General features: G+C 42.1%; 1 protein-coding gene across 5 annotated transcripts in view; it reads right to left on the bottom strand.

Moving 5' to 3' along the window:
- Positions 1-27,164, bottom strand: part of ube2o (ubiquitin-conjugating enzyme E2O) — a 174,447-nt gene that overhangs the window by 117,055 nt on the left and 30,228 nt on the right. For 3 of the 5 annotated variants that reach the window (XM_043715202.2, XM_043715200.2, XM_043715203.2), the window contains exons 2-6: positions 22,359-22,421; positions 20,855-20,965; positions 17,653-17,750; positions 16,171-16,234; positions 801-875 (exon numbers count right to left, since the gene is read on the bottom strand). In XM_043715202.2, coding sequence (XP_043571137.1) covers positions 801-875; positions 16,171-16,234; positions 17,653-17,750; positions 20,855-20,965; positions 22,359-22,421 — 411 coding nt within the window. Of the gene's footprint in view, positions 1-800; positions 876-16,170; positions 16,235-17,652; positions 17,751-20,854; positions 20,966-22,358; positions 22,422-27,164 lie in introns of those variants that run through there. The other 2 variants (XM_043715201.2, XM_088000799.1) reach the window with 2 other exon arrangements.

The following is a 27,164-nucleotide window of genomic DNA, read 5'->3' on the forward strand; positions in this document are numbered from 1 at the left end:
AGAGAGTGGTGGGGGCATGGAATGCGCTTCCTGTGGGAGTAGTAGAGTCAGAATCTTTGGTGACCTCTAAGCGGCAATTGGATAGGTACATGGATGGGTGCTTAAGCTAGGACAAATGTTCAGCACAACATCGTGGGCCGAAGGGCCTGTTGTGCTGTATTGTTCTATGTTCTAAACAATCACTTTTTGGTAAAGCTGTGCCAGTCCCCTAACAGTAACCACATTGTATGGTGCAGCAAAAAGGAAGAAATGATGAGTGCTTGTCACAAAGGCACAGCAATAATCATGGGAGGTTCTAATCTACAGATTGACTGCAAAAGTCGGGTGAGCAAATGGTTGCCTAAATGAGGATTCATCAAATGTTTCTAGGGTATTTTTTTTAAAAATTATTTTAAAGGATGTTGGTGCCACAAGCTAGGGCAGCATTTATTGCCCAATCCTAATTACCCAGAGGGCAGTTAAGAGTCAAACACATTGCTGTCAGCCTGGTGTCACACACAGGCCAGACCAGGTAAGACAAGCAGTTTCCTCCCCTAAAATGCACTGAACCAGATGGGTTTTTCCAACAATTGACAATGGTCTCATGATCATTAGAGAAGTCCAAATTCTAGATCTTTTTATTGCATTCAAATTCCACCATCTGCCGTGGTAGGATTTGAACCTGGGTCCTAGAAAATTACCTGGCTCTCTGGATTAACAATCCAATGATAATAATCACCAGGCCATCGCTTCCCCAAAAAAATAAAAATAGCATGATCCAGACAGCAGATAATGCGGTACAGACAGGATTAATGAATTACCTCGCTGAAGGTGTCTTGGCTACCAGGTTGAATTTTAAGTTTGGTTCGAGGGACAGGCGAGTAGGTCAGAGACTTCTTAAAATTTAAATAAGAGCATTTATGAGGACATGGAAACAAAGTTGGTTAAAGTAAACTGGAAAACTAGGTTGACGAATATCTCAATTGAGATATAGGGGCAGACATTTAACAGAACATTTCAGAATGTACAAAATAGGTATAATCTAATAAGTAAGAAACATCCAAGGCAATGACCCCACCATCTGTCATGGAGTCAGAGACGAACAGCATGGAAACAGACACTTCCGTCCGACCCATCCATACCGATCAGATATCCCAACCCAATCTAGTCCCACCTGTCAGCACTCAACCCATATCCCTCCCAACCCTTCCTAATCATATGCCCACCCAAATGCCTCTTAAAATGTTGCAATTGTACCAGCCTCCACCACATCCTCTGGCAGCTCCTTCCATACATGTACCACCATCCGCATGAAAATGTTGCCCCTTAGGTCTCTTTTATATCTTTTCCCTCTCACTCTAAAACTATGCTCTCTGTTCTGGACTCCCCGACCCCAGGAAAAAGACTTTGTCTATTTACCCTATCCATGGCCATCATGATTTTATAAACCTCTCCAAAAGATCACCCCTCAGCCTCAGACGCTCCAGGGAAAACAGCCCCAGCCTGTTCAGCCTCTCCCTGTAGCTCAAATCCTCCAACCCTGGCAACATCCTTGTAAATCTTTTCTGAACCCTTTCACAACATCTTTCCGATAAGGGACCAGAATTGCACGCAATATTCCAACAGTGGCCTAACCAATGTCCTGTACAGCCGCAACATGACCTCCCAACTCCTGTACTCAATACTCTGACCAATAAAGGAAAGCATACCAAACACCTTCTTCACTATCCTATCTACCTGCGACTTCACTTTCAAGGAGCTATGAACCTGTACTCCAAAGTCTCTTTGTTCAGCAACACTCCCTAGCACCTGACCATTAAGTGTATAAGCCCTGCTAAGATTTGCTTTCCCAAAATGCAGCACCTCGGATTTATCAGAATTAAACTCCACCTGCCACTTCTCAGCCCATTGGCCCATCTGGTCAAGATCTTCTTGTAATCGGAGGTAACCTTCACTTGTCCACTACACCTCCAATTTTGGTGTCATTTGCAAGCTTACTAACTGTACCTCTTATGCCTGCATCCAAATCATTTATGTAAATGACAAAAAGTAGAGGACCCAGCACTGATCCTTGTGGCACTCCACTGGTCACAGTCCTCCAGCCTGAAAAACAATCCTCCACCACCACCCTCTGTCTTCTACCTTTGAGCCAGTTCTGTATCCAAATGGAGAGTTCTCCCTGTATTCCATGAGATCTAACCTTGCTAATCAGTCTCCCATGGGGAACCTTGTCAAACACCTTACTGAAGTCCGTATAGGTCACATCGACCGCTCTGCCCTCATCAATCCTCTTTGTTACTTCTTCAAAAAACTCAGTCAAGTTTGAGAGAAATAAATTCCTATGCACAAAGCCATGTTGACTATCCCTAATCAATCCCTGCTTTTCCAAATACATGTACATCCTGTCCCTCAGGATTCCCTCCAACAACTTGCCCATCACCGACGTCAGGCTCACTGGTCTATAGTTCCCTGGATTGTCCTCAGCACCCTTCTTAAACAGTGGCACCACATTTGCCAATCTCCAGTCTTCCGGCACCTCCCCTGTTACTATCGATGATACAAATATCTCAGCAAGAGGCCCAGCAATCACTTCTCTAGCTTCCCACAGAGTTCTAGGGTACACCTGATCAGGTCCTGGGGATTTATCCACCTTTACCCATTTCAAGGCATCCAGCACTGCCTCATATGGGTTAGGGTTAGGGTGCTCCTCGGATGCTGCCTGAACTGCTGTGCTCTTCCAGCACCACTAATCCAGAATCTGGTTTCCAGCATCTGCAGTCATTGTTTTTACCTCACCTGTAATATGGACATTTTGCAAGATGTCACCAACTATTTCCCTACAGTCTATATCTTCCATATCCTTTTCCATATTAAATACTGATGCAAAATACTCGTTTAGTATCTCCCCCATTTTCTGAGGCTCCACACAAAGGCTGCCTTGCTGATCTTTGAGGGGCCCTATTCTCTCCCTAGTTACCAGTTTGTCCTTAATGTATTTGTAAAAACTCTTTGGATTCTCCTTAATTCTATTTGCCAAAGCTATCCCATGTCCCCTTTTTGCCCTCCTGATTTCCCTTTTAAGTATCCTCCGACTGCCTTTATACTCTTCTACGGATTCACTCAATCTATCCTGTCTATACCTTACATTTGCTTCCTTCATTTTCTTAACCAAACCCTCAATTTCTTTAGTTATCCAGCATTCCCTATACCTAGCAGCCTTTCCTTTCACCCTAACAGGAATATACTTTCTCTGAATTCCCGTTATCTCATTTCTGAAGGCTTCCCATTTTCCAGCCGCCCCTTTACCTGCGACCATCTGCCTCCAAGTTCTTGCCTAATACAGTCGTTAACTAGAGAGGTTAGAGATACTATCAAACTAAAAGAAAAAAAAGTAAACGGTTGTGCAAAGATAGATTTGATTCTGATGCATAGCCTATCAAATATAAAACAAAGAATGACAAAAGAGGGAGAGATCTAAAAACATTTTTAAAATATTCATTGAAACATTTACAAACTCAACAAAGTGAGCATTAAAGTTGATGGAAAATATAGGGAAATTCCAGATTAGTTGAACAAGTTTGTGAGTATTGAGAAGATTTGTAGCTCAGGTTGAGGTTCTGAATGTAAGTTTCCTCACTGAGCTGCAAGGTTCATTTTCAGACATTTTGTCACCACACTAGGTAACATCAGTGAGCCTCCGGTGAAGCACTGGTAGTATGCTTTCTATTTATGGGTTTAGGTTTCCGTGGGTACTTTCCTGTGGTGATGCCATTTCTTGTTCTTAGAACATAGAACATAGAAGAATACAGCGCAGTACAGGCCCTTTGGCCCTCGATGTTGCGCCGATCCAAGCCCACCTAACCTACACTAGCCCACTATCCTCCATATGCCTATCCAATGCCCGCTTAAATGCCCATAATGAGGGAGAGTCCACCACTGCTATTGGCAGGGCATTCCATGAACTCACGACTCGCTGAGTAAAGAACCTACCCCTAACATCTGTCCTATACCTACCCCCCTTAATTTAAAGCTATGCCCCCTTGTAATAGCTGACTCCATACGTGGAAAAAGATTCTCACTGTCGACCCTATCTAAACCCCTAATCATCTTATACACCTCTATCAAGTCACCCCTAAACCTTCTTTTCTCCAATGAAAACAACCCCAAGTGCCTCAGCCTTTCCTCATACGATCTTTCTACCATACCAGGCAACATCCTGGTAAACCTCCTCTGCACCCGTTCCAGTGCCTCCACATCCTTCCTATAGTATGGCGACCAAAACTGCACACAATACTCCAGATGCGGCCGCACCAGAGTCTTATACAACTGCAACATGACCTCAGGACTCCGGAACTCAATTCCTCTACCAATAAAAGCCAGTACGCCATATGCCTTCTTCACCGCACTATTTACCTGGGTGGCAACTTTCAAAGATTTGTGTACATGGACACCAAGATCCCTCTGCTCATCCACACTACCAAGTATCCGACCGTTAGCCCAGTACCCCATCTTTTTGTTACTCTTACCAAAGTGAATCACCTCACACTTACCTACATTGAACTCCATTTGCCACCTTTCTGCCCAGTTCTGCAGCTTATCTATATCCCGCTGTAACCTGACACATCCTTCCTCACTCTCTACAACTCCTCCGACTTTCGTATCATCCGCAAACTTGCTCACCAGGTCATTTATAAAAATGACAAACAGCAATGGTCCCAAAACAGATCCTTGCGGAACACCGCTAGTGACGGCACTCCAAGATGAACCTTTGCCATCAACTACTACCCTCTGTCTTCTTCCAGCCAGCCAACTCCTAATCCAAACCTCCAACTCACCCTCAATGCCATACCTCCGTATTTTTTGCAGTAGTCTACCATGGGGAACCTTATCAAACGCCTTACTAAAATCCATATACACCACATCTACCGCTCTCCCCTCGTCCACCTCCTTAGTCACCTTCTCAAAGAATTCAATAAGGTTTGTGAGGCACGACCTGCCCTTCACAAAACCATGCTGACTATCCTTGATCACATTATTCCTATCCAGATGTTCATAAATCCTATCCCTTACAATTCTCTCTAAGACTTTGCCCACAACAGAAGTGAGACTCACCGGCCTATAGTTACTAGGGTTATCCCTAACTCCCCTTCTTGAACAAGGGAACCACATTTGCTAGCCTCCAATCTTCTGGCACTACTCCTGTAGACAACGAGGACATAAAAATCAAGGCCAATGGCTCTGCAATCTCCTCCCTTGCTTCCCAGAGAATCCTCGGATAAATGCCATCAGGCCCAGGGGACTTATCTATTTTCACCCTTTCCAGAATTTCCAACACCTCTTCTCTACATACCTCAAAGCCATCCATTCTACTTAATTGTGACTCAGTACTCACATTGACAACAATGTCCTGTTCCTGATTGAATACTGACGAAAAGTATTCATTCAGTGTCTCCCCAATCTCTTCAGCCTCCACACGCAACTTCCCACTACTATCCTTGACTGGACCTATTCCTACCCTAGTCATTCTTTTATTCCTGACATACCTATAGAAAGCCTTAGGGTTTTCCCTAATCCTACCAACTAAGGACCTTTCATGTCCCCTCCTTGCTGCTCTTAGCTCTCTCTTCAGGTCCTTCCTGGCTACCTTATAACTCTCAATCGCCCCAATTGAACCTTCACGTCTCATCTTTACATAGGCCGCCCTCTTCCATTTAACAAGGGATTCCAATTCCTTATTAAACCACGGCTCCCTCACACGACCCTTTCCTCCCTGCCTGACAGGTACATACTTATCAAGGACACTCAATAGTTGCTCCTTGAACAAGCTCCACATATCAATTACACCCTTGCCTTGAAGCTTACTTTTCCAGGACACACATCCTAAGTCATGCCTCACAGCATCATAATTTCCCTGCCCCCATCTATAACTCTTGCCCTGTAGTGCACACTTATCCCTCTCCATCACTAGAGTAAAAGTCACCGAATTGTGGTCACTGTCCCCAAAGTGCTCACCTACCTCTAATTCTAACACCTGGCCTGGTTCGTTACCCAGAACCAAATCCAGTATGGCCTCACCTCTTGTTGGCCTATCTACATATTGTGTCAGGAAACCCTCCTGCACACATTGGACAAACACTGACCCATCTAACGAACTTGAGCGGTAGAGCAAACAGCCAATGGGGAACTTCAAACCAATGTCTACAGGAAAACAACACCTACGGACCAAATACTGAACTAAAGGAGCAATCATCCCAACATCCACAAATGAAGCTGCATTACAACATTATTCCAATGAGCCACCACACCCTGTGGTGGTAAACGGGATCCAAGTCAATGTGTTTGGTGAAAGAGTTGAGGTTGGAATGCCATGCTTCTAGAAATTCTCACGTGTCCTGTTTTGCTTGTCCTAGGATGGATGTGTTGTCCCAGTCGAAGAAGTGTGTCCTTCCTCATCTGTCTAAGGATAGAGAGAGTGGGTCATGTCTTTTTGTGGCTAGTTGGATGTTCATATATCCTGTTACTAGTTTTCTGCCGGTTTGTCACAGTTCTTGCAAGGTATTTTGTAAATGAAATAGCTTTGCTTGTTATCTGCATGGGGTCTTTCAAGTTAATTAGCTGCTGTTTTAGTGTGTTGGTGGGTTTGTGGGCTTCCATGATGCCAAGAGGTCTGATAGTCTAGCAATCATTTCCAAGATGTCTAATGTAAGGGAGAGTGGCTATGGTTGCTGGACGCGTTTTGACTGTTTGTTTGCATTTGTTGCTGAGAAATCAGCGGACTGTGTTCATTGGGTACACGTTCTTTTTGAATACATGGTATAGGTTATTTTCTTCTGTTCTGCGTAGTTCCTCTGTGCTACAGGGTGTGGTGGCTCATTGGAATAATGTTGTAATGCAGCTTCATTTGTGGATGTTGGGATGATTGCTCCTTTAGTTCAGTATTTGGTCCGTAGGTGTTGTTTTCCTGTAGACATTGGTTTGAAGTTCCCCATTGGCTGTTTGCTCTACCGCAACATCTAGGAATGGCAGTTTGGTGTTATTTTCCTCCTCTGTGAATTTTATGCTAGTAAGGGTATTATTAATGGTCTTGAAAGTTGCCTTTAATTTGTTTTGTTTAGTGATGACGAAGGTGTCATCCACGTCGCGGATCCGAAGTTTGGGTTGGATGGTTGGCAGAACCGTTTGTTCGAGTCTCTGCATTACTGCATCTGTTAAGAACCCAGATATTAGAGATGCCGTGGGTGTTCCATTGGTTTGTCTAGAGGTCTTGTTGTTGAAGATGAAGTTTGTGCTAAAGCATAGGTTCATTAACTCGATGATATTGTCCTTGCTGATGAAGTTGGTGGTGTTTGGTGGATGTGTCTTTGATTCTTCTAATGTAGTCAGTGTTTCCTTGGCCAGGTTGATGTCAATGGATGCGAACAGGGGCCCTATGTCAAAGGGGACCATTATTTCAACCGCTATCTTGGTACCTTTGGTGGTCTTCAGGAATTCTAGGGTGGAGTGCATGGAGTGGCATGAGTCTTCTACTAAGTGCTTTAGCCTTTAGTGTAGCCCCTTAGCCAATCTATAAATTGGTGTTCCAGGTAACGAGATTATTGGTCGGGGGGGCTTGTGGTTTGTGAATTTTAGGTAATCCGTGGAAGTGTGGTGTGTTGGATCCATCTGGTTTCATTTGTTTGGAAGTCGGTCTTATTGAAATAGAAAGTGGGCCATACCATCAGTGCCTCATCCAGAGGCTCACTGATTATGTTACCTAGTATGGTGACAAAACATCTGAAAATGAACCTTGCAGCTCAGCAAGCAAACCTACATCTATAATTAAACAAGTATTTTACATCAGTCTTCACTGTCCGGGATACAAATAATATTGCAGAAGCAGGGATAAAAATCAGCAAATAAGGGAGGAACTCAGGAAAAATCAAAATTACCAGAGGAATGGTGCTGAGTAAATTGTTGTAACTGCGAGCAGACAAGTGCCTGGGTGCTGAATGCCTTCATCCTATGGTCTTAAAAGAAATGGCTAAGAAGAGAGTTTAGGTGTTGATTTTAAACTTTCACAAACTTCCTTGATAAGGAAGGGCCCATTAGATTGGAAGACAGCAAGTTTAACACCTTTATTCTAGAAAGGAGACAAAGCAAGGAACTACAAGCTAGTTAACTTAAAGCATATTATCTAAATGATGAGAATTCAGAGCTCAAATGGAAACAGATCTGGGTGTTCTTGTGCATTTTTCACAAAATGTTAGTATGCAGGGACAGCACGTTATTAAGATAAGTAATAGAGCATTATTGTCAAACGAACCAGCTAACAATGTTATTTTTCACAAGGGGAAAGGACTACAAAAGTAGGAAGGTTATACAGGTTCCTAATGGTATCACATCTGAAGTGCTGTGGTTTGTATCGGTCTCCTTAGGAAAGGACTGAACTGCCTCAAGTGCAATTACCAGAAGGTCTCAAGACTAACACTTGGAATTGTAAGGTGGGGGGTGAGAAGGTTTGACAAGCTGTGTTTGAACCCATTGGAATTGAGGTACAAGAGGTAATTTAATTGTAAGATCATGAGAGATTTTGACAAGGTGGTTTTAAAGAGGACATTTTCTCTTATGGATTACTGTTTATTAACTAGGAATCACCCATTTAAAACTTTTTTTTAAACCCCTCTTAAACCCATCATGGATTTGGAACGTTCTTCCTCGAAAGGTGGTAATCCTGAAATATTTTTAAGGCAAAGGTGGACAGATGCTTGTTAAGCAAGGGTGTGAAATGTTATCAAGGGTAAGCAGGAACTTGTGATTCGAGGTTATAATCAAACCAACTATGATCTCATTGAATCGCAGAGTAAACCTTGAAGGGTTGAAGGACTTTCTCCTGTTCATGATTCATATGTTTGTACTGTAAAGACTGTTTTGTTTACTTGTCTGTATTTTTGGTTGTGGTTTGAACATGGGAAAAAAGGCAGCTTTAAAAACACTTTATCAAAGCAAAAATACCTGACACATCGTAAGTACTATTTAAAGTGCAGTTTGTTAAAGCACATTGGGAGGCTACTGCAAACCAGCTGAAGCCCAAAAGTGTACAATTAAAAAAAAGATTTGTCTCACAGATAACTGACTAACCACTGGTCATGATTCCATAGACAAATGACAAAGGTTTTCTGCCTGACAATAATGATGTTATTGGCTCCTAGATAGCTGAACAGCTCATGGGCATGAATGCTTGGGAGAAAAAAAAAGGTCATTGGACCTCCAAAAAGGAAGTGGTCCTCTACTCTGCAGTTAAAAAACCATGAAGCCTGAAAGACATTTTATTTTCCCTCACCGATTGTTGTAGGCTGTGGCTTTTAACAAGTTGTGAACCAGTGACCTTGTGCCTCTTGCAACAATGTGAAAATACTGGAGAAGTAACATGGATGAGCAGCAACAAGCTAGAAAAGGATCACATCCGAAATCCCTATGAACCACTGAATTATCTTCCAGTCTTTTCCTCCACCCACAACATCTATTTGTTTTGTAAGGGGTAAAAACAATGACTGCAGATGCTGGAAACCAGAATCTGGATTAGTGGTGCTGGAAGAGCACAGCAGTTCAGGCAGCATCCAAGGAGCTTCAAAATCGACGTTTCGGGCAAATGCCATTTGTTTTGTATACCCATCCATATCTCTGTATGCACAAATGTGCATAGGGGAAGCTGCAGAAAATGGCAATTCTAATTAAGCACAGAAAATCTGGTGTGTGCTAACAACTTGTATTTAAAAGACAAGTAAACTGTTAAAATTTAAGTATTTATATAATTTCATTAACTTTCATGACCTCTCCAGGAATAACCAGGCAAAACACCATATACATGTTTGCATTAAGTATCCTTCAACTACCTATACATTGTCCAGTCCATTGTAACGATTGATTTTGCAGGTGCTTTGGGAGAAAGTGAGGACTGCAGATGCTGGAGATCAGAGCTGAAAATGTGTTACTGGGAAAAGCGCAGGTCAGGCAGCATCCAAGGAGGAGAAACGACATTTTGGGCATGAGCCCTTCTTCAGGAATCCCTGAAAAAGGGATCATGCCCGAAACGTCGATTCTCCTGCTCCTTGGATGCTGCCTGACCTGCTGTGCTTTTCCAGAAACACATTTTCAGCTTTGTAGATAACTTGCCAAAGCACTTGCAGAGTAAGTTTGAAGGTCAGTAATTTTTGTTCCACTGTGTGCACACTGAATGCAGCAAAGGCAATTTCTGGTAGAATTTCTTATATGCTGCTGATGTAGAGTCCAGGTCTCAATACAGTGCAAGAGTGTGGTGAAAACCTTTTCATACAATAAGATTTGTGTTGACTTGTATTGATCTACAGATTAATGGTAACCTTTGGAGAAGAGGTAGCTGCCTAGATATGAACAGTACAATACATTCCATACTGTCTCCAACATAGTGGGAGGAATATTTGACTGGCCAGGTATGGGTTGATACAAGTATTCTTTTAGCAACATACAGGAACCAGCCACATTTGTGCCCAGAATTGGAGATCAAGGATAGCATGCAAATCTAGTGTAGAGTAGGAAATAACACTACAGTCATCCACTGAAGTGGATATGGTTGGACAGGCAGAATGAGGAAAAAAAAACAAAAATTCCCTGATCATACTCTTGACATTTCTCTTGGATTCATATGACAAAGATTCTTGTATGTTTCACCGCAAAATCCAAAACCCACATTTTTAACAGATCATTTTGTCAGTTCAAGAGAATGAGCCAAGTTTTCCCCTGCTATGGCCAAGAGGTAAATACTTTACAGCATTATCGTTAGGCTATTACTCCAGAGAAGGAGAAAGTGAGGTCTGCAGATGCTGGAGATCAGAGCTGAAAATGTGTTGCTGGAACAGCGCAGCAGGTCAGGCAGCATCCAGGGAACAGGAGAATCGACGCATCGCCAGACCACAACAACACGACGGTTGGAGGAAGAGCACCTCATCTTCCGCCTAGGAACCCTCCAACCACAAGGGATGAACTCGGATTTCACCAGTTTCCTCATTTCCCCTCCCCCCACCTTGTCTCAGTCAAATCCCTCGAATTCAGCACCGCCTTCCTAACCTGCAATCTTCTTCCTGACCCCTCCGCCCCCACCCCAGTCTGACCTATCACCCTCACCTTGACCTCTTTCCACCTATCGCATTTCCGACGCCCCTCCCCCAAGTCCCTCCTCCCTACCTTTTATCTTAGCCTGCTGGACACACTTTCCTCATTTCTGAAGAAGGGCTTATGCCCGAAACGTCGATTCTCCTGTTCCCTGGATGCTGCCTGACCTGCTGCGCTGTTCCAGCAACACATTTTCAGCTATTACTCCAGAGAGCCAGATAATGTCCTGGGGACACAGGCAGATGGTGAAATTTGATTCAACAAAAAAAATCTGGGATTAAGAGCAGCCATACTTGTGGGTATGCTCGCCAAGCTGGTAAGTTGATTTGTAGATGTTTTGTCCCATATCTAGGTGACATCTTCGGGGCTTTGGAGCCTCCAATGAAGCGCTGCTGTACTGGGTATTCTGGAATTTATCTGGTTCCATTCCTGCTGCTTCTCGTTGCCGGTTCCAGTAGTTTGTTGTAGTGACCAGTATATTGGATCTCGGTCTGTGTGTCAAGAGTGTAACGATGACCATGAACCATGGCAATTGTCTGAAAAACCCATTTGGCTCACTAATGTCCTTCAGGGAAGGAAATCTGCAATCTTCACCTGGTTCGGCCTACTTGTGATTCAAGACCCACAGCAATGTGATTGATGCTCAAAGGCCCTCTGAGCAATTAGGGATGGGCAATAAATACTGGTCAGGTGAGTCATGTCAGCAACCTGCAAATAAATAAAATATGTTTCTAGAGAATGATTTACATCCTTTCTGAAAGATGGTTATAACTGTCACATTCTTGAAGTTGCTAGGTATTTGTTTTCGTTCAAAATTCACAAGGCAAGTATTCACAAGACAAGACATGATATGAGAAAGGAGAAAGTGAGGTCTGCAGATGCTGGAGATCAGAGCTGAAAATGTGTTGCTGGAACAGCGCAGCAGGTCAGGCAGCATCCAGAGAACAGGAGAATCGACGTTTCGGGCATAAGCCCTTCTTCAGGAATGAGGAGAGTGTGTCCAGCAGGCTAAGATAAAAGGTAGGGAGGAGGGACTTGGGGGAGGGGTGTTGGAAATGCAATAGGTGGAAGGAGGTCAAGGTGAGGGTGATAGGTCAGAGTGGGGTGGGGGCAGAGAGGTCAGGAAGAAGATTGCAGGTTAGAAAGGCAGTGCTGAGTTCGATGGATTTGACTGAGACAAGGTGGGGGGGGAGGGGAAATGAGGAAACTGGTGAAATCCGAGTTCATCCCTTGTGGTTGGAGGGTTCCTAGGCGGAACCGTCGTGCTGTTGTGGTCTGGCGATGGTGGAGTCCAAAGACCTGCATATCCTTGGTGGAGTGGGAGGGGGAGTTGAAGTGTTGAGCCACAGGGTGGTTGGGTTGGTTGGCCCGGGTCCACCAGCTTTAAAAGACCTCTGCTAGATTACCATCAGGCCACAGGCTTTGATCCCCATCCATCTGATCTCTTGTTCCATCAATGGAGGTCCACCATAGGCTTTACCATGATACTGGCCGAGAGTATCAGCTGTCTCGGTAAATTTACAGTCAAGTTGTTAGAAATGAAATGGCAGTCATCCTCAACACAGATACGCCACCTTGAGTGAAATGGACTTTGCCCATTTGACCTTGGTCCATATGTGGACTTGGTGGCCTCAAAAAAAAATTGTTGGGATTTCTCAAGGATTAAAGATTAGTCATCTCAGTAGGAATTCTTCAGCATAGTATCTAGGCACAGCCACTTCAGCTGATTCAATGACCTTCCCTCTGTCAAGGTCAGAAATCTGTGCAATTATCAGCAAATGCCCAATGTTCAGCATCATTCACAACTTCAAGTATTGAAGCAGTCCGTGCCCATCTGCAGCAAGACCTGGGGAAGATCCAGGTTTAGGCTTAGAAAAAGCAGCAATTCATAATTAAGACAACTGCCAGTCAATGACCAACCACAACAGGACCTGATCATCACCTCTTAACATTCAATCACATCAACATCCTATGGACCTACCACATGAATAATGTGACTACAAGAGCTTGTCAAAGGCTAGCAACCTGCAACAAATAACTCACCTCCTTACTCCCCAAGACCTGCCACCATCTAAAAGGCACAAGTCAGGAGTGTGATTGAATACTGCCCACTTGCCTGAATGAGTGCTACTCTAACACTTAAAGGGCCTGACACCATTCAGAACAAAGAATCCTGCTTGATCAAATGCATAAATATCTCTCCACTCAATTAGCAGCAATGCGTACCATTTAGAAGATATGTGTGCAGAAATTGACCAACACTTCTACATCAGGACCTTCCACTACCCACAATTATTACCATCTAGAAGAGTAGCAGGGCAACACAACCTGCAAATTTTCCTCCAAACTCACCATCCTGACTTGGGAATGCATCGCTGTTCTTTATCCAGTGTTGCTGAGTAAAAATTATGAAACTCCTCCTTTAAAGCATTGAGCATGTACATCAGTGGTGGTGTTCCCATTTACCTGCTGTCCTTGTCCTTCCAAATGGAAGGAGTCGCAAGTTGGAAAGCGCCGTTTAAAGGAGCTCTGGTGAATCTTGCAATGCATCTTGCAGGCAGTATATATTGCTGCTACTCAGTGTCAGTGGAGAAGGAAATGCCTGTGGACATAGTGCCAATCAGACAGCTTTGTCCTGAATATTGTCAAACTTCTGAAATGTTGGAGCTACACCCATCCAGGCAAGTGGGCTGTGCCTTGTAGATGGTGGACAGGCTTTGGTGACTCAGGAGATATGTTCCTTGCTGCAGGCATCTTGCAACTTCATCGGACGGAATTTCAGTGACCAGTCGCATGGACTCAGTGGCCCAGTGGTCTTTTGTTGGTTTGTGGCAGTCTTGGTTCAGTGTGGCCTCAGTGTAGACATCCGGTCTTGAGAGGATTCCTTAAAGTGCAGTCCCACTATGCCTAAGCACTTACTGTCATGCTTGAACGTTCAACTTTATTTTCTCTACTTTAAATTAAGGTGTCACTGTACTATAATCATTCAATTTTTCACTTTTAATTTTGTTGTTTCTTTCCACCTTAAGAATCTGTACAAATGCAAGGTGCTACACTTTGGAAAGGCAAATCAGAGCAGGACTTATACATTTAATAGTAAGGTTCTGGGGAGTGTTACTGAACAAAGAAACCTTGGAATGCAGGTTTATAGTTTCTGGAAAGTGGAGTTGCAGGTAGACAGGTAGAAGGTGGCATTTGGTATGCTTGCCTTTACTGGTCAATACACTGAGTATAGGCGTTGGGCAGTCATGTTGTGGCAATACAAGACATTGTATTCCAAAAGTGGCCTAAACAATGTAATTCCTGTAGCATAGAAACCAGAATTATGTTGTGAAATTTGAAAGGGTTCAGAAAAGATTTACAAAGGATTCTGCCAGGGTTGGAGAATTTGAGCTAATCGGGAGAGGTTGAATCAGCGGGGCTGTTTTCCCTGGAACTTTGGAGGTGGAGGGTGATCTTATAGAAGGTTTATAAAATCACACAGGCATGGATCGGGTAAATAGACAAGGGCTTTTCCCCATGGTGGGGCATCCAAAACTAAAGAGCATAGGCTTTAGGTGAAAATGGAAAGATTTAAAAAGGGACCAAAAGGAACAACTTTTTTCACACAGGGTGGTGCATGAATGGAATGAGCTGCCAGAGGAAGTGGTGTGGAGGCTGGTACAATTACAACATTTAAAAGGCATCTGGATGGGCATATGAACAGGAAGGGTTGAGAGGAATATGGGCCAAATGCTGGCAAATGGCTCTAGATTAATTTTAGAAAAACTGGACAGTGTGGACAACTTAGACTGAGGAGTCCATTTCCATGCTGATACAACTTTGACTCTATGGCACTTTGTGCGGTGACATTATACACTTTCACTGTACTCCTGTATTTTGTGCTTGAGTACACAAAGTAAAATTTAAAAAAAAATCAATTTCTAGCCTCTGGCCTACTCTTCCAGCTACTGTATTTATGTCTAGTTAAGTGGCTACAAGAGGTGGTCAGAGGCTAGAAATTCTGCAACATACGAAGTCACTTGCACAAGAGTGTTGAATCCTTAATTTATAGAATCATAGAATCTACACAGTCTCCACTGCCTGCTCATCACTTGTGATATTCACTTACCAGTGAAGCCATTGAAACCTTAATTATTGAGGCTACTCCTCCTGTTCTAACATTTCTGCATCTTTCCCCTGGACCTTACAATATGGTGCCCTTAGTTCCCAACCATGATAGTATTCAATATTTGAATAATGCTTTATCAAGGTCAGGTCAGGTCAGGTCAGGTCAGGTCAGGTCAGGTCAGTCAGGTCAGTCACAACTCACTTCTGTAATGCATTTTGTTTTTAACCAATGTTTAGATCTAGGCTGTAATGAGTTCTGAAGCCTGAACAGTAAAACATTATCTATTAGCACTGACACTCCTTTCAGAGACAGCTGCCAATTCACAGGAACATATAGAACAGTCATAAATGTTGCAGATAAAAAACAGCAATAAATCATAGCGCTTTAGCTCAAGTGTTGTCTGTCTGATAAATGTAAAATCACCACTTATAAGGACGATCAAACTTTTGAATAAGTATGCATCATCTTACAACCATTGAATGAAGGGAGTCAAATGTGCCAAACATTGTCACACTATGTTGATAGTAAAGCATTAGGTCAATTATAACAGAAGTGAAGAAAGTTATACAGAAGTACAATTTTATGCACTTGTAGAGGTGAATCATGCATTGTGCGCTGGTCAGGTCTGGGGGTTTCATGCAAGGGTGATTATTGTTTAATCATAGCTCACTGTCTTTAACAAATCAGACACCATATCAAAGCAGGACTTTATTTTATGAAAGGAACTCATCAAGACAAAGTTGCAATCAGAGATACTTACAATCCCCATTCCTGACTCACTAAGCACAGGTCCACGTACACAGTCACTATAATCAAACACTTTCAACTAATGTTTCAACTCACTATTGTCAATAATCAACTCAGGACCAAACTCATAATTATCTATTAGCATACATAGTGCAAGACCCCAGTTTCCACATCTTTCCCCATTCAGGGAAAGACTACAAACTTACCGAGTCACTGACATGGGGACAAAGATCAACAAGCTTACTGCCATCACTGGTACTCATTGAGCATCTAAAAGAGGAACAGACTATCATTTAATACATTAAGTATGGGCTATGTTAGTATTAACTGGGATCATTAAAGTAGAATAGACCTAAATACAAAAAGAAAAAAAAAAAAGAGTATTGAGAAACAGCATTTTGTTAAACATAGAACATACCCCTAACATAGGATTAAGAGGAATAACAGAGCAATTGATGCATAGAATCATAATAGCACTTCTCAACGGAGTCAGAGATTATGGATTTAAGTCTAAATCCAGAAATAAGACTGTGATCTAGATTAACACTGCTAATAGAGCACAGGGATAGCTGTAGTCAGGAGATGCCATTTCTGTTGAGATGTTAAGAATCAAGGGCATTGTTTTTTGTTAGGTACATGTGAAAGAAACCATGGCATATTTCAGAAAGTACCAAGTTCTCTTCTATGCCCTAAACAATATTTAACCTTCAAACAGAGTATCTGATCGTTTATCCCATTGCTATTTATGGAACTTTGCTATGCACAAATTGGTGAGTTTTTCCCAAAGCTATACTTAACATTTCAAGAGGTACTTCACAATTGCAAAGTACTTTGGGATGCCTTGAGATCATGAAAGGCACTACAGAAATACAAATTGTTGGTTACAAATTCCAAATGCTTTTATGAAATATTTGTCACACCAGACCGTCTTTAATTACATTGTACCTGGCTCTGTGCAATGAATGGAGAAAAAAATTAAAATAGATTCGAGGCTTCCCAAATATTAACAGTTAACTGCAGTAAAGTAAAATAAAGCATATGGCTGAGAAAGGAAACACTTGTTCACACCTCCTGGTAGTGTCAAAGACACACAATTGCACACTTGAAGGCTACTAGATAAATTGTGAATGTTTCAATGTATTGCGTTAAATGGAAATGAGGAAAGAAGGGCAACTCCAAAAAAAAATTACTTTACAATAATTCTCTTTCTTTATTATCAAAGGGGCTAAATCTCCTTGTAGAGTTCAATATGTGCAAGATGCTCTGTAGTATCCTTAGATTACTACATAGCAGTGTTTAGAAACTACGTTCACGACAGTGGCAACATTCTGCCCTATCTTTGCAAAGCAAAGAGGATGGGCAATAAATGTCAGTGTGGTTGGCTATGACAATATCCTAAACTGAAAAGGTGAATCAAATGCTTCTATTCAAATATAATACTCAAATCATTTAAACCAGATATTTACACACATATTTTATCAAATTTATCATTGAACTTCACCATTCATCTGCAAACTGAATTTCATGGTTTTGGTCTAGATCGCTGAAAGTCAACTGGATAATACTTCTACGTAATTAAACCCACTATAAAAGACCCAAATCCAAGGACAAGTCACTCTTTCCATAGCCCCATTTTACACAACTATGCAACGCTGTACACAATTCATATGAAAAAGTATAAGTGATACCTGGCTCCGTTTGATAGTTTTAGGATAAGCTGGGCCACAATGTTGTCAACCTTTCCTAGCCAGCAATCAAAGGCTATGTAATCACCATAGACAAATGGCTGCAAAAGAACATTCAGTATTTAATACATTTTTAAAAATAGTTAGTTCTGATTTAGTGTTACCCCTTGTTTTAAAAAAAATGCATTATGCCACATAATCATGCATTCCAAAAGCAGCTTGGTGAGTCAGCCATGTTATTTAAGAGCACAAGATATTGTACAAACAGATGTTTAATTCCAGGAATAGCTTCTGCAGACTCAGCGGTATTGCTGAAGGGGCTAGGATTTGCAAGCAGGTTGAAACAGTAGTTAGCAGCGGAAGTTGCAGCAAAAAGCCAAAAAGACTAAGCTTAGCAGGAAATTGAAACATTTCAGGCCCATGGGGAAAGAAAAAAAGGAGGGAAACTGGACAGGTTAGTCAATCTTTTTCTAAGAGTCAACATAGGTATGATGGACATCATTCTGTGCTGCATGAAACCACAAAGGTAAAACAGGATGGGGCTGATGGTGGACAGATTCAGATTCAGAAGGTGAATAGGCTGAGGAAGACACATTTAAGGAATTCTCCATCTAACATCAGGGATCTGGAAGGTCAAATCTTGGAAGGATGCAGTTTATCAAGGTGGTTAACAAGGCATACAGAATCCCAAATTTCTTAAACAGAACCATAGAGTACAAAAGGAAAATTATCAACTACCTTTAGAACATTGATTCAGCTGCAATTAAAGTAGTGTCCAATTCCAGGTACCCAACTTTTGGAAGGACATGAAGGCATTAGCAAAAAAAAAGTTCAGGAAACAAAACTAGGCAACAATTGGTCCCGAGGATAAGGGACTTCAGTTGCATGAATAAACTGGGCAAAACGAAGGATATTTCCTTAAAGAGGTTAAGCACATTTGATTGGAGTATTAAAAATCTGAGGGCTTTAGACAGAATGGATAGAAATAAATGGTTTCCATTGTTCGAATTGTTGACAATCAGAGGTCAACAAGTTAAGTGATTTGTGAAAGAATCAAAGATGACAAAAAGATAGTTATGAAAGTGATTACAATCTAGAATGCATTACTTTGAGAATTGTATTGAAGGCAGTGATTTGTTGGTTTCAGAAGCAAGGTGGAGAAGAAGCAAAAGGTTAAAAGAAAATGCAGGATTACAGGGCTGTAGGGGTTTCCAACCAGCTAAATTTTCTTGTAGGACATCTGTACTGGAGCCATTCCACAACGGATGGATGCTTAAGTCTAAGACAAAGTAGCAAATGCTGGTTTGGGGTGCATTAGGGTGGGGTGGGGGTGGTGGAGAGGATAATGGTAATGACAGTTCCATTCTAAATTTGCATTGTAATGTACATCTCAAATACTGCTTTCCCCATATTCTCATCTCCAGCCACAGAATTCTTCAGCAGCACTCTGTTCAGAAAAGGTTCCAAACCCATTCTCTTAATAGCTGCTGAGCTTTGCAGCTGACAACTACCCCATAGTCTGGTACTGCAGTTGGGTCTTTGGACCAGGCTGTGCTTAGTTACACGCATTGTGCAGAGGTTGGGTAGGGCAGCAATACTGCAATTAGGGAATAATTAGCAATGAGCCAAGGACCCAAATCAGCAGTCCCAAATAGTACGGAACTCTGGGATTTACCTGGAAACGAAATTTTAAAAATTCCAGGAGAATGACAATAGTTGCACTTAGCTTAGGGATCCAGCTTGAAGAAATCAGGCAGACAAAAGCATTACTTAAGCTAATCGAGTGAGAAAAGTGGAACATTTCACAGGACAAAGTGACACTTCAATATGCACATATACATTTCTGCTAATACTTCTGTGTCTGTATGCTCCTTGAGACTAAAGTTTGAGAAACAAGGAAACACTGAGTTAATTCAAAAGATGATAATTACAATGGAGATCCAAATGTTAATTTGGTTTCTAGAAAAGTTCTTTAAAACCTGAAAACACTTTGCTATTCTATAAAATACAAACTTGTACAATGAAAGTGCTGCTCAATCTCTCTCAGATAAAGGTATTATAATGAATCTAAAAAGTATTAATATCACTAAAGTATTGATATTCTTTCCTGAAACAGAAGTATCAACCTAAATGTCTTCACAGATGTATCTCAAACCCAAGATGCTGCTCAAAATCAGTGACACATCCTACACAAGGAGTGTCCATGACTCCCCACATAGCACAGGATGGCATTTTCCTTGGTCAAACTGCCCTGCCAATGACAACTTTAGTTACTTTACTTACTGTTGAGCCTATGCTGGTCAAAAACCACCTTTTATAATCCCATTTGCCTGCCCTTGGTCCACAGCCTTGTAAGCCTTCACATTGCAAGCATACATCTAAATATTTCTTAAATGTTATGAAGGTTTCTGTTTCTACCACCCTTACAATTACTGGAGTTCCAGATTCCCACCACCTTAACATTCTCCTTATATCCCCTGTAAATCTCCTGCCCCTTACCTTAAAGATATGCCACCTAGTTACTGATCCCCCCACAAAGAGGGAACATTCCTTCCAGTCCTTTAATTTCCAAGGAACAACCCCAGTCCATTATTGTATAATTTAACTGAAAACAGTGAATAGTAGAAAATAGAAACTCTTCCCTCTTATTCACAAATCTGCTTCTTTTCCTACATCTCACTTTCCCTGTGCTATTTTAGAAATTTACATTTTTCAAAATGACTGCAGCTGAAATAGTCCCCCAACTGGAGTTGCCTAACCATTCATGACTCTCCTGTGATGTCATTCTTACTTTCTTCACCCCTCCTCACATTGTATCAATCAAGTCACGGTTCTCTTTCCCATTATTTTAGATAGTGGGGACAGTCTCTGGGTTCACCTCTGTCACTCAATAGTGGATAAGAGGGGTTTTACAACACTTGATGTTTGTTGTCATGGCCACAATAACTGGGACTAGCTTTATATTCTAGACTTATCAAATAGATTCAAATTCCATCAGCTGCCATGGTGGGATTTGAATCTGTGCCCCAGAGCACTAATATGGGTCTCAGGATTGATAGTATAGTCACATTACCACTACAGTGTTACCTTTACGATTATATAAAGGAATGCTCTACCTACAACAAAAAAATTCAGCATTCTCAAAATCAGTCAGTTCTAAAAATATAAATCAATGCAAATTTAGGAAAAAATGACAATCATGCACCCAAATATGCTGCAAGTCTCTGCTGTTGACTGGATGAAGAATGTAATTTGTTCCCAGAATCTTCAAGGTGCACTCCATATTCACATCAATCACTGTTCCACATTGATTATCCTGTAACAAAATTCAGACAAGATTGGACAAAATCTACATAATTGCAATATTTCATTATTTCAAAAGAATTGTTAGGTTAAGTAGTTCTCACTGAAATGTAACAAAAAAGTACAACAAAGCAAATTATAAAGCATTTACTGCTACTTCAATCTCATTACACAAAACTAATGTCCTGGATTTTAGAACGAGCAACAAATCGGGCAGTGATTGTACAAAAGTGATGAATCTTGTCATCCCACTCCTGACTCTGCAGCACTACGACTATTAACAGAAACAGAGGGCTCAGTCATAGCACTGTAGAGTCAGATGTGGAAAGACAGAACACTACTTTCATATTACATTAGCTGCCATTTGCAAGTTTAAAGGTTGAAGTGTGAATGTTGGTGACTGAGTGGGGTGTCACAGTGATTGCAGATTCTGGCCTCGCCAGTACTACTTCTTCCTATGTACAACTAAAGCGCTAACATCAATAGCTCCCAAAAGCGAAATTTCAGAAAAATATACGCATTTTGCAAATTGGAATATCCTCTTGGCAATTAGGAGTTGGGACCTGCATAGGATTTCCTTCTTTAGCTCCTCAGCACCAAAACTCATCTGTCACTGTTCAAATCCAATCACTTAACAGTCAAATTTGGGACCTTCTAGGCTAAAGAAAAGAATCAGAATGATACCACATGAAGGATATTTGGCTCTCATGCCAGTGGCTCAGATTTTCAAAACATTTTACATACTTTGCTGTCATCCATTTTAAGTCAGCAAGATTGACACACTTAATATTCCTCATGAGATTGCTGTTCTGGTCAATAAACAATGGACAATGGAAAGGAACAGAAGAAAATCACTGAACTGGTTATTCAGGACGAATGAAGATGATTATCCAGATTACCATTCCCTGTCATTAATTTATGCACCTAATCTTCCTGATATTTCCTGTCATTTTATTTCTACCCAATCCCCTCACCTCTAATTACATGGCGTTAAGAGCCACATAGTACAGAACTAACATTGATGTAGAATGCCAAGATCCCTTCCAGGAATTACATTGATGTATCAACAACTTTTGCCAACAGTCTGAGCACACCACAATTACTGTTCTGGCACCTTCTGAAAAACATACAGCTCTTTGGCCATTGTGGAAACTGAACTGAACTCAATAGTCCAGCACCATAACTACACGAGGCAACTAGCAGGTGCAATGGGCTAGAATTGATGCTTTCACTTGCAAGGTCCCCATAGATCACAATTCTGCATGAAGGGGAAAGGAGGAGGAGAAAAATATACTGATGGAGGAATAAATTGATCTTAGCAAGAAACCAAGAATATGAAATCTGGGGCTGGAAGGAAGCTAGAACATTTCAATGTCATTAGCAAAAAATGGAGAAAAACAACTTACAGCATTTTTTCCCATACGTCGAACCAGGTCACGTGGCATCAGTGAACGGTCTTCGAGCTTCAGCTGTGAAGGAATAACAAAGGAAGTTGGTCACTATACGGATCATCACATAAACTGACCTGTATAGATTAATCCATTATGCAACACGTGAATTACAGAGGCATTAGTTGGATCCAAAAGGTCATAGTTACTTTTAAAAGTACCAAAACAAAAGTACCAGGACTGAAGTTAAAACATGTAGAGCTAAGTCAATCGCTTATCCAAGTAAATGATCATGTTTGCTGACTATATGCATATTACACTTCATTACTCTGGACAGGGACATAAAGGTTTGATAAAGCATTCACTCCAGATGCAGTTTCAAATTATCTGGCATTACAAACCTTTATATTAGTGTAATGTAAAATCAGTGCAGATTTTCATCCCAAAGTTGACAAGCAATTGATAAAATAAACTGAAACTGTAATCACAAGCAGAAAACCCCAAATTCTGATTGAGTGACGAATAGATGACAACATTAATGACATCAGACATTCCTAAGTCAAGGACCATTGTACGTCATTCATAGATATGATGAACAAGGGACCCTACCAGAATGATTTAGTGATAGGGAAATAAAACACTTTCACTTGTGCATACAGCACTTTCAGATACAAACAAGGGACCTAGTACTGATCCTTGTGGCATGTCACTGGATACCAGCCTCAAGTTACACAAATCACCATCTGTCTCCTATCACAAAGCTAATTTTGGATCCAACCTGCCAAGTTACCCTGGAAACCAAAAGGTTTTTATTTTCTTTATTAGTCTCCCAGGTGGAATCTCGTCAATGGCTTTGCTGAAAGCAAAATAAAACTACATCAAGTGCCTTACAATTATCTATACACCTGGTCACCTCCTTGAAAACTTCCACTAGAAGTCTTAAGTATGACCTCACCCTAACAAAGCCATGCTGACTTTCCTGACCAAACCTTGCATCACCAAGAAGTATTTTCAGAATTTTCTCCAAGTTTCCCTACTACTGATGTGCGACACACCAGTGTGTAATTCCCTGATTTAACCCTATTACCCATACACAGACCACCGTGTGTGAGAAAAAGCTGCCCCTTAGGCCCCTTTTAAATCTTTCCCTCTCACCTTAAACCTATCCTCTAGTTTTGGACTCCTCCACTCCAAGGAAAATACTGTGGCTATTCACCCTACCCATGCGCCTCATGATTTTATAAACCTCTATAAAATGTCACCCGTCAGCCTCTGTCGCTCCAGGGAAAACAGCCCCAGCCTGTTCAGCCTCTCCCTGTAGCTCAGATCCTCCAACCCTGGCAACATCCTTGTAAATCTTTTCTGAACCATTTCAAGTTTCACAATATCATCCCGACAGCAGAGAGACCAAAACTGCACGCAGTATTCTAAACGTGGCCCAACTAATACCAGTACACATCCGCTGCCCTATAATACGCTGGGCATTAAAGTAGAGGCCATCCAGCTTCACCTTACTCCCTTGAAACTCAACATGGCTGAACTTTCTCTGCCTTGGTTTCTTTAGTAAAATATGCCATGTTCTTACCACTATATCCCCTCCCCAGCCAAAATTCCTCAACAGCACAAGAAAATGAACTCATATCATCCAGTTCCACATTCAACAAACAGTCCCAGTAAGACTGGAATATAAAATCCTCCCTCCTGCAACTACTCTTGAGCGACGTATTCATATATCATTCTCCTATTTCAGTGTGCACGAGTATGTGACTTCAGGCCCTGCTGTTCAGTTAACTGTCTAGTTCCCTAAATTCTTGATGCAACACCTCAGCCCTCATTCTACCTGCTTATCACTACCTCGGTCTTATCACCATTTCCCTACAAAACACCTAACCTTGGCACTAGACAACCAGTTCACCATCACGGAGTCATGTCTGTGGAAATGCCTCTCTATTCCCCGAACAAGTCCCTTATGATTGCTCCTACTTCCTTCTTTCTCTGTTCCTGTACAACAGGTCGATTGAGGTGCCAGAAGCTTGGTTCCATCTGCTCTCCCTTGAGCAACCAGCACCCTCAGCAGCTTTGAAAGGTGAAAAAAAACAATTTAAGAACAGGATCCCAGGAGATTCCTGCATTACCTGCCTGGTGGTCACCCATTCCTTCTCTTTCTCCAGTCCCTTGAACTGTCCTGTGACCAACTCATTCAACGTACTATCCACAAAACTCAGCTGCACAGATTGCCAAAGTGCCTCCAGCTCAAGTTTTTGCAGTTGGTCATCTAGGACACCAGCAAGTTACTTGACTACCCACATGACAGGTCACATTCCACTCTGCTAACTTTACGTCATAACTTGAACTTCATCCACATCGAACCCAGACTTTGTAATCAAGCCTGCTGACAAGAGTAGTGCTGTTGTTTTCTGGCAGACTAACCGTTACATTAGAGTTGAGCACTAGCTCTCAAATACTTCCTCCTGTCTCCCCCTGCACCATGGACCCACCATGGAATACCAGGCTATTGTGTCCGTAATAGTCACTAATCTCATTTCACCTGGTATTCTGTCCTGACTGCCTCAAAGTTCACAGTCCAACCATACATGGCTTGCTTCTACCTCCTTTCCAACATCCGCAAACACGACTGCCCAGGCAGACCCTTTTTTCTTTTTTAAAAAAAACACCCACTCCTGCTCCAGAGAACTCATGTATTCCTACCTTGTTGCGATTTTTTTTCTCCCCTTGTCCCTCATGTATTCCTACCTTGTTGCGATTTTTTTTCTCCCCTTGTCCAAGCCCTTCTGGCTTACACCTGCAATTCTTCCGACAATGTCAGTTTACAGCTTCAGCTGCTTCCTTTTCACTTTGACATACAAGCCCTCTACACACCCATTGCCCATCACAACGCTCAGCGTTTTCCACTTTTTGGAACGAAGGCTGAAGCCATCCCCAACCCCACCACCTTCCTCCTCTGCCTGGCCGAGCTCGTCCTCATCCTGAACAAGTTCTCCTATAACTCCTCTCACTTTCTTCATGTCAAAGGGGTGGCCGTGGGTGCCTGCATGAGCTCCAATTGTGCCTACCTTATTGTGGAACATTTGTTGTTCCTGTCCTACTCCAGCCCTCGCCAATTCCTCTTTCTCCAGTACATTGATGACATCATCAGCATTGTTTCCCTCTCTTGAGCAGAATTGGAAATGTTTATCTATTTCACTTCCAACTGTCACTCCATTCTCACCTTCACCTGGCCCATCTCCGAGTTCTCCCTTTCTCAACATTGGTTCCCATTTCTGAAGATAGGCTGACCACCAGTATCCATTAGAAACCCACCAACTCCACAGTTATCTTGACTTTACATCCTCACACCCTGCTTCCTGTAAAGAATGTATTCCATTCTCCCACTTTCTTGATTTCCATCGCAATTGTTCCAGTGGTGCTAGCTTCTCCAAAAGGGCCACCAAAAATGTCCATCTTCTTCCTCAACCAACAATTCCCCATCATAGTGGTTGACAGGGCCCTCATGCATATCTGACCCAACTAGCACACTGGAAGCCTCAACAGCTCTCTTCCTCCTACAGCAATAGGGTCACCTTCACCCTCATTTACCATCCGCCAACATCCCAAGGATCTTTACCTCCTTTTTCCACTACCTCCAGCAGGATACCACCACTAGACATATTCCCCTCCCCTCCCTTCTCAGCCTTCCACAGGGACAATTACCTCCTGGATATCCTAATGTACTGCACCTTCAATCCCAATGGTTCCACACACCTCCCCAGTACCTCCCCATGTTGTACTTTGTGGTTACACCTGCCCATTCATTCCTCCTTCCTCATTATCCAAGACCCCAGAAATATTTCTAAGTAAAAGAGCAAATTTTCTCAGCTTCACTCAATTTAGTCTACAGTATTTGCTGCTCACATGTAGTCTCCACTACACTGGGAAGGCAAAGTGTAGACTGGGCAAGAGCTTTGCAGAACACCTTTATTGTGTCAGTAAAATACAACCATGAGCTTGCATAGCTTGCCACTTCAACACGGCACTGTGTTCCCAGACCAACATCTGTCTTGGGCTTGTAGTGCTCCAGCGAAGCTCAGCACTAAGTGGAAGAACACGAGCTAATTTTCTGCTAGAGAATCACGCAGCTTTTCAGATTCAATACGAAGTTCAACTAATTTAGGGCTTGAGCACCTTTCCCATGTCCTTACCCCAGCCTCCACACATCAGGAGCAAATTACTGCACATGCTGCAATCTGTACTGAAAACAATAAAAGCTAGAGATCGCAGCTGGTCAAACATCCGTGGAAGGAGAGAGCAATGTAACATTTCAAATCTAGATTACTCAGAGCTGAAATGAAGCATGGAGTGGAGCAACATTTATACTACAGTAGTGGTGGATTGAGGGGGGTAAAGGTGTAGAGTGCTGGCGGAGAAGGGATGTTGATAGTTCAGATTAAGTTATGGGAACGTAAGAACAGTACAACAATGGTGTGTCCAACTGGCAGAAGAAATAGCAGACAGTCCCACTGGATTTTGAGGTGGAGGAGAGTAGGAGGACATGCTGACAGAACGTGAAAACTAAAAGGAAGGGAAGAAATGGGAGTTGATTCACAGTTTGAAGGTGTTGAACTTAATATTAAGTACAGAAGGCTGTAAAATGCCTAGTCTGATGATGAGACATTGTTCGTCCAGGTTCACGCTGCGATACACTGGAGCACTGCAGCATGCCAAGGACAGGCAAGTAGGCACGCAAGCAGGACGCGGTGTTAAAATGACCAACTACAGAAAGATTGGGGTCATGCTTGTGCACAGAATGGAGATGCTCTTCAAATT

Source organism: Chiloscyllium plagiosum, unplaced genomic scaffold (assembly GCF_037043375.1).
Source record: "Chiloscyllium plagiosum isolate Xiang-an unplaced genomic scaffold, Cpla_swu_hap1 HiC_scaffold_25, whole genome shotgun sequence".
In the NCBI taxonomy this organism is placed as follows: domain Eukaryota; kingdom Metazoa; phylum Chordata; class Chondrichthyes; order Orectolobiformes; family Hemiscylliidae; genus Chiloscyllium; species Chiloscyllium plagiosum.